General features: G+C 47.9%; 1 protein-coding gene and 1 pseudogene across 1 annotated transcript; both read right to left on the bottom strand.

Annotated features, from left to right (window-relative positions):
- Positions 1-250: 250 nt before the first annotated feature.
- On the bottom strand, positions 251-1,254 carry TIMM13 (translocase of inner mitochondrial membrane 13). Its single transcript, XM_036241034.1, has 3 exons — positions 1,074-1,254; positions 916-984; positions 251-745 (listed from the first exon to the last, which is right to left on the bottom strand). The coding sequence occupies exons 1-3, from the start codon at positions 1,191-1,193 to the stop codon at positions 647-649; spliced, it is 288 nt and encodes a 95-aa protein (XP_036096927.1). The 5' UTR covers positions 1,194-1,254; the 3' UTR covers positions 251-646.
- A 6,077-nt stretch (positions 1,255-7,331) lies between these two features.
- LOC118643908 lies at positions 7,332-7,949 on the bottom strand (annotated as a pseudogene).
- Between the last annotated feature and the right edge of the window lie 222 nt (positions 7,950-8,171).

The raw sequence follows: 8,171 nt of genomic DNA, 5'->3' as shown, positions 1-8,171 counted from the left end.
TAGGATGAAGGATGTAGGGAGAGTTAACAAGACCTCTCAGGGAGAGGCCTGCCCCCCTCTCCCCTCAACCCCAAAGGCTCATTTTCAAGGCTTCTTTTTGTGTGAATACATTCATCATCCAGAGAACCCAGTAGCAAGCTCGGAGAAGGAAAATTGGTGTGTGTGGGGGGAGGGGCAGAGGCTGAGGCTTAGTCTGCGCAGGGGACCCAGGTACCCTAGACAGAAGCCTCCTGTAGAGAAGATGCACAGGACTCTCCACACACCCCTCAACAATTTATTTGTCAGCCCATTCCCATATCACAGCTCAAGTGGGGTCTGACCATACATTCCCCCCGCCCCAGGTCCGCAGGAGGATTGCATGGTCAAGGCATGAGGTTGACTAAGCACACCAAGGAAGGTGCCACGGAGCTGTCAGCACTTTGGGAAATTCCAGGGACCCTAAGTCCCCAAATAACTCGCTGGCAGGTCGGCTGAGTGAAGGTTGGGGGTGGGGGTCAGAATCCCGAGTGTCCCAGCATCAGTCTCATCTTCATAAACCATGGACAGGAAGCACGTACAGCCGGCCCCTGCCCCACAAAGCACATTTATGTATATCGAACACGGGTGGGGGCAGCCCACTGGCTGGGCCAGGCCCAACATTTCCCGGTCACATGTTGGCTCGTTCTCGCTGCAGCCGCGAGTTGTAGGCGCGGGATACAGTGTTCCAGGCGTCCATGTAGCGGTCCATGCACATGGCGATGCATTTCTGGAGGCGAGGAAAGCGCTCAGCCCAGGGTTCCCAGGTCCAAGGCCCCTCACCCCTGCAGCGGACTGCGCACGCGCAACGGTCCCACGGTGCCGCCCCGTTAGTCCGCGCAAGCGCAGAGGCCGCTCGCCGGTCGGAGCCCACGACCCATGCCTGCCCAAGGGTCTCACCTGCTCCGAATTGTCCAGGGAGCCCCCAGGCTTCCCGATGCACTTCCGGAAGCACTTGTCTGTCATCCTCTGTGGGGACATGTGAACCCTCAGCCGCGACGCCCGTCCCCTGGCAGCCCCCGCCGCCCTCGGCTCCCGCCCCCAGCCCGGCCCCGGACCTGCAGCAGCTCCTGCGCGTTGGCCACGGCGATCTGCACCTTCACCTGCTCCATGATGAGGCCCGGATCCAGCTTGCCGCCGCCCGAGCCACCAAAATCCGAGCCGAAGCTGCTATCCATAGCTCCGCCAAGTCAACCGGCACGAGGCCGCATGCGCCGACCTGTACCTGCGCCGGAAGTCGGACGCCCGTGGTGCCATGGGAAATGGAGTCCGGACGTGCTGGGGGCGGGGCGATGGACCGGACCACGACTCCCATAAGCCCGCTGTTACGTTGGGAGCCGAAATCCGGTGTTCAGACGCCGGGACAACGCGCTGCGCAGGGAGCAGGTGGCCGGAGCTTGGAGGGGCACTCCGCGCACAGGCCCAGCGCCCAACTCATCCTACCGCGCATGCGTAGGGGAGGTTGGAGCCCGGACGAACCCTGGGCGCCTTACGTGATGAATGCTGGCCTTGTGGGAGGGCCGGCTAAAAAAACAATGCAGAAAATGCAGAAAACTAGGGTAGCGGGTACTGCCAGGGAAGGTTAGGAAATGGATTCTGTCTGCAACTGCCAGTGATACTTTTTTTAGTGTGTGTGGGTTTTAACCACTTGTCAACCCGGAAAAATAATATATGTGCCATAAAGGACTCCTTATGGTTAATTGGGCTTGAATTCATACTCAGAGTCTAGCAGTCATTGGTTACAGGGGCCTCTCACCCACATTGCATTTTAGGGAAAATCTTCAGAGCAAGCTGCCTGTTGACTCACCTTTATGAGAGGTCCCAGGATGGCAAATCTATCAGTGGGCTGAAGACCTCCACTGTCCGATCAGAGCTATGCAACTATAGCTTATTTGCATCTTTACTGACCAATCAGAACACATGGAGCTGGCTGGTATATGGGCCAATCAAACTGTGTAAGTGTAGAGTCCTCATTTGCATAGGAATGGATCAATTGGGAACCAGAGATTGGCACTCTATACATGCCCTTCTCGCTGCTTCGTGTCTAGTTGTGCAGTGTTTCTGCAGTTTGCAAACTGAGCTATAGCACCTGAGCCCCTGCTTCAACTAAGCTGGTTCACACCTGAGCTGGTCCACAAACAAGCTCACATGAACAGGCTTGAGGAGGATGCTTTCATAACAAGGGGTGCATGTGAGGATGCTCACTCTATGGGCATGGGGGCTGGGCAGGGGAAGGGGCACCACCCATAAGGAGTGCAAAATGGGTAGCACATGTTCTAAAATTCTCAAATTAATCAGCCACCTCCTGGTGGTAGCAGAAGGGACTGTACAAAAATCACAGTGCAGAGAATTGCATTTGGCTAGGCCTCTGGACAACAACCATATGAGATGATCTTGAGCTTTATTGGCCAAGATGGGGTTCCTTTGAAGCCCCAGAGCTTGTCTATTTGCATACTCAATTGGGACAAATACCGTATATCCCAGAAACAATGGGAAGCCTTTTGCTGGTACCTTGAAAACTCTAAAGCAAAACAAACTGAATGTATGTGTACTTTAAATGGCTTCTGAGGCCTCTTTTTTCCTTCCCCATCTTCCAGGTGGGTGGAGGGGGCATTGCTATCTTGTGTTCGGGCTGCACCTCTGGAGCTATCTTCTTTGACTCTCTAGGTCCTAGAGTCTAGGAGAATCAGCTCCTTTAATCAAGCCTCCTAAGGCTGCTCTCTCTGTTTTCTGAGCTTTCCAACTTTACTGTGCTACAGCATACCACACACTAAAATACTTCTAGAAAGGATTTTTCCAAATTGGGAAACCCCCACTTAGTTTCACTTCACAGGACAAATTCTACAACAAGTAATGTTAAAACTTGGCCAGTATTGTAGCATTCCTATTGTGCTTATCATCCTCAGTCCTCTGACCTTGTAGAGTGGATAATGGGATAATTAAAACTCAATTGGTGCCTTGGCCAGGCGGCTCAGTTGGTTGGAGCATCTTCCCATATCCCAAAAAGTTGCAGGTTTGATCCCCAGTCAGGGTGTGTATGAGAGGCAAACGATTAATCTCTCTCCCCCACTTTCTCAACATATTCTCAGGCAAGGATGAAAAAACCCAAAAACCTCAATTGGTGAACCTTGTTTAATTTTTTTTTAAATTTTATTTTTAGAAAGAGATAAAGGGACAGGGAGAGATAAAAATATTGATAAGAGAGAACATTGATTGGCCGCCTCCTGCATGCCCCCCACTGGGGTTTTGGCCCACAATCTGGGCATGTACTCTGACTAGAAATCGACTGGTGACCTCTTGATGCATGGGTCAATGCTCAACCAGTGAGCCACACTGGCCAGTGCCAACTCTCAGCCTGTTGGGGGTCATCACAATGCAAAAATTACAAGCAGATACAGCTTGGAGTGAAGGGGAGCATCACAATGGAGCAGATGCTCCCGACTCTGGATGCAGCCCAATTTATTTGCAAACCGGTTCCCTAGGTTACACGGTGTTTTAGGTAATGAAGTGCTTGAGAGTGCTCTCTGCTGACCTTTCAGCCAAGCCCAGCATTATTCTTGTTCCAGCTGCCCCTCACTGTTTTCAGCAGAGATACATAACAAACACATTCACACTTGGGCCATAAACCCATTGACATTTTCAGGGCTGTGTTCCAACCCATCATGCATACCTTATCTATTCTCATGCATACTTCGGTCCTTGGCTGGCCAGCCTTAAGAATGCATACCTCAAGGTTACATTTTGTTCATCCACCAAACCCCCAACCCTACACTGGCCAGGCCCTTGTTGAATTTTTTAATCTACCCTGGCCTAAAGCCATTCCTGTGGTATTGCTTAACTTTAGAACTATTCCCTTTGATAAGCGTCAACTGTCTCCTCTTTTTTTTTTTTTTTTTGGTTAATTCTCACCCAAGGATATTTTTCCATTGGTTTTTAGAGAGAGTGGGAGGGAGAGAGAGAAAAAGATCTATGTGATAGACATAGATTGGTTGCCTCCTGCATGACCCCAACCAGGGGCAGGGCTCAAACCTGCAACCTAGGTATGTGCCCTTGACCAGGGATTAAACCCTTCAGTCTGCAGGCTGATGCTCTAACCACTAAGCCAATCTGGCCAGGGCTCAATTGTCTCCTTTTGAAGTAGTTACCAGGAAACCCCTGAGACTAGTTCAGGAAATATATGAACCTGCCTTAAGAAGAAATTCTAACTTATTGTAGAGAACTTATAAAAGCCCTTGAAATTAATTCAAAATTGGTAGACATCTCCAGAGGTCTCTTTCTAACCTCACTGGAAGGGACCACACTGGTACTGTTAACTGGTCCCTGGGCCAAAATGTTGGAAGGTAGTCTCATAAGTTTGTGTTTCACATTTGGAAAGACTCCCTCACTCACACCTCATCCGCCTGACTGGGCCTCCCAGCCTGTGGGAGACCACCACGTTGTCTGGGGCAGATGGCTTTCCTAGGGCCTGGGACTGGGCTGTAAAGTCCACTCCTGCTGTGCATAATCCTGATGTTTCATAGTTGTCAGATTCCTGGATATGTTAACGATCTGAATTCTCTTGCAACAAGCTGTCACCCTCCCTGCGTTTTAGATAGTATGTTCTAGTTATTCCATATTGATAACCCCTGACTACACAAGCTTTTTGGTTTTTTGTTGTTTTAACCCCTGAGTTTACTGTTGATTTCACCAAACCTTCTCCTTCTGAGACTTACAGGGTTAGACTATAAAAGGGGGCCCACCTCCCCCTTGTGTCCACCTAAACCAGTCCTCTGCGTCAACCACCATATATGCAAACACTCTCACCACCTCTCCTCCCATGGGAACTCACCACCTCCTACAACTGAATTAGTCTCTGGCCACCTGTTATGACATTGCCACTGTATCTTTTTTTTTTTTTTTTTTTTATCCTCACCCGAGGATATTTTTCCATTTTTTGTACAGATAGAGTGGGAGGGAGAGAGAGGAAGGGAGAGAGAGAGAAACATCGATGTGAAGGGACACATCGAGTGGCTGCCATCCGCACGACCAACCAGGGCCGGGGACAAACTGCAACCGAAGTATGTGCCCTTAGCGGGAACCGAACCCGGGTCTCTCCGGACCGCAGGCCGACGCTCTAACCGCTGAGCCAAACTGGCCAGGGCTGCCACTGTATCTTAAATGCCTTAAATACGGCTGCATCTACTCCAACCCTAACAGTTGTAGGACCCCCTCTGTAAGCCACTATGTCGAGAAACAATCCTACTCAGCATGGTCCCCCTCTCTGCCATCAAAATCAGCATTCCAGTAATTTCACACACCACCTATGGGGAAATAGTTTGGGAGGAATTGTAGCCTGACTTTTGCCTTGTACAAGTTGTGGTTTTGGCCCTGTGCGCATCTTCCCTTGTTCCTGACAAGTCAATGGAGCCAGATTTGTGTGTCCTGGTAGAATGAAGTGCTGCCAATTTATGAAAGTACATTTCATTCCTTTTATCTTGCTTCTTATGCTGGGAAGATTTGTAACCTGTATGTTGATATCTGATCAGTTATTCAAGTGGAAAGGACCTACATGTACCTCAATTGCGGTGATTTAGAGCAAAGAGGTAAGGTAAAAACTGATAGCCGAAAATTGATGCAATCTTTATGAATATTTTAGAATGTGTTTTATCCTTTTCCCTATACCTTAAATTGAAAATAAAAGGGGCAATTTCAGATATGAGAAAGTCTCTTTCAGATAGTAGTGATATCTCAACAGTGGTCAGTCTGCCAGCTTGAGGCTGTAATTTCTCTTTCTTCACTCTCGGGACTAACTATACTGAATGGAGCTCAGTGTTCTGAAGATGACTTTCTTTTGTGAGTTCCTTATCTTTCACCTTGTGCTTTAAAAAAATTGAAATGCATTTTAAGTGATGTTAGAGAGAATAAGCCTAACATTTTAAATATCTCTTAGTATGCACCATAATTTTGAAAACATACTTTTGAAAACTAATGATTCTGGCCTGGTTGGTGTGGCTCAGTGATTGAGCGTCAACCCATGCACCAAGAGGTCGCTGGTTCGATTCCGGGTCAGGGCACATGCCCAGGTTGTGGGTGGACTCCCCAGTGGGGGATGTGCAGGAGGCGGCCAATTGATATTTTCTTTCATCGATGTTTCTCTCTTTTTCTCCCTCTCCCTTCCTCTCTCTCAAAAATCAATAAAGAAAAACTAATGGTTCTGTAAATTACATTATTGGAGTTAAGTGTGTTCTATGATAGATTGGTGTTTTTTGGGAGGGCACAAGGAAAGTCCCTTTCCCAGATGTCATCCTCCAGTGGTCCTCAGGCCCACACCCTTCACTAGGTGCTATAGAGGACACAGGAAAGATGAAACCTGCTTCTATTCACTAAAACAATTAAATTTTGTAGAAGAGATGAAACTGTTAATCTGATAATTAGGAAACAACCTGACTTCACTAGCAGCTGGTCTTAACTTCTCAATTGTTGATCCAGAATATATTTCAACCAGAGACTTGACCTCCTGGAAAATAGGCTTATTGTACAATACCAGCAACATTCTGGATACTACAAATTAAATTCATTAGATCCTTTAGAGCACCTACCTCAGCCCAGACACTGCAATGAGAGTAATATCAGATTGATGAGAATGGGTTAAATTGGTAAAGAAATTGCGTTTTCCCCCCATGAAATCGGATGATGTATTGAAAGGGGAAGAGTATTTATTTTTCTTTTTTATTCCCCTCTCTCTGCCCCCTCCCTTTTGGCAACCACCAGCTGTCCTCTGCATTTATGGATCTGTTTCTGTTTTGTTTTGTTATGCTTTTTAAAAAAAGATTCCACATATAAGTGAAATCATATGGCATTTGTCATTGTCGTTCTGACTTATTTTACTTAACATCATACCCTAAACATCCATCCATGTTGTTGCAAATAGTAAGATTTTGTTTTTTTTATGGATGAGTAATATTCCATTGAATATATGTACACCTCTTTTTTTTTTTTAACTAAAAGAGTTGACAGTTTTTTTAAAAATCCTCACTTGAGAATATTTTTCTATTTATCATCAGATAGAGTGGGAGGGAGAGAGAGGGAGTGAGAGGGAGAGAGAGAGAAACATTGACCTAAGAGGGACACATCGACTGGTTGCCTCCCGGCATGACCCGACCAGGTCTGGGGACAAGCCTCAAGTGAGGTACGTGCCCTTGGCTGGAATCGAACCTGCAACTCATTGGTCCACGGGCCAACGCTCTACCGCTGAGCCAAACCGGCCAGGGCAAGAGTTGACAATTTTATTTTTACATTTCACAATACAAATGAAAATTGCTTTGATTTTTGTCCCACTAGCCCCCTCCAAAACTATTCTCTCTTTGATAGGAAGAGGGAGTGAATCTTCCTGGTCTTGCTGCTAGGAAACATTTGGAGTCACACACAGCACTACGATCTCCTGGTGAGCAGAACAAGTCACTGATAGCAAGAGGCTCCCTCTCTCCTAATCTGTCTGGTCGAGTCCTTCCTGGCCGAGTGGGCACCACCACGGGACAGTGGGAGGTCTCAGCACTGGGGACCCAGGCATCATTGGCATGTGTCCTCCCCTAGGCGGCCTCATTCCAGGAGCAGGTCCCATTGGCCTCATCCCAGAAGTGGAGGGCCCATCACTGGCATCATGGGAGGGCCCCATATGGGGTGCTGGCATCATACCTGGATGACAAGGACCCAGAAGACGGGGGAGGTGGGTTTGCCCTTGCAGGAGGAGGAGCAGAGAACAGAGTAGGAGGTGTCTTTCCTGCTGAAATGCTACGGTGGTTTCGTCAGTTGGGCTCTGAGTCTGCTCTTCCCTCCATCTCTGACAGCAGCCTTTCACATGCTCTGTGTTTTCTACCATTGTAGTGTGTCTTTGTCACAGGTGGAGAGTCGTGGGTGAGGTGTGTATTGCAGTAGTCACAATAAAACTGCGGCATGTTGCTCTGTAGGCCATTGGCCATTCCATTCTTTGTACCATTTCTTTTTTTTTTGTAATTCTCACCTGAGGATATTTTTAAATTTATTTTCAGACAGAGTAGGAAGGAGCAAGAGAGAGAGAGACATTGATGTGAAAGGGACATATCAATTGGCTGCCACCTGAACGACCCCAGCTAGGGCCACGGACGAACCACAACCGAGGTACATACCCTTGGCTGAAA

Source organism: Molossus molossus, unplaced genomic scaffold (genome assembly GCF_014108415.1).
Source record: "Molossus molossus isolate mMolMol1 unplaced genomic scaffold, mMolMol1.p scaffold_m16_p_4, whole genome shotgun sequence".
NCBI classification, from domain to species: Eukaryota; Metazoa; Chordata; class Mammalia; order Chiroptera; family Molossidae; genus Molossus; species Molossus molossus.
Note: the sequence above shows the minus strand (reverse complement) of the source record. Positions and strands in the feature narration are given on the sequence as shown.

What these genes read in the sequence shown, in the direction of transcription:
- TIMM13 (XM_036241034.1), bottom strand. Translation starts at nt 1,193, where the DNA reads ATGGATAGCAGCTTCGGCTCGGATTTTGGTGGCTCGGGCGGCGGCAAG. An exon ending in ACGCGCAGGAGCTGCTGCAG is followed by an intron (nt 985 to 1,073) that starts GTCCGGGGCCGG and finishes ATGTCCCCACAG; the next exon opens with AGGATGACAGACAAGTGCTT. An exon ending in CCCTGGACAATTCGGAGCAG is followed by an intron (nt 746 to 915) that starts GTGAGACCCTTG and finishes CCTCGCCTCCAG; the next exon opens with AAATGCATCGCCATGTGCAT.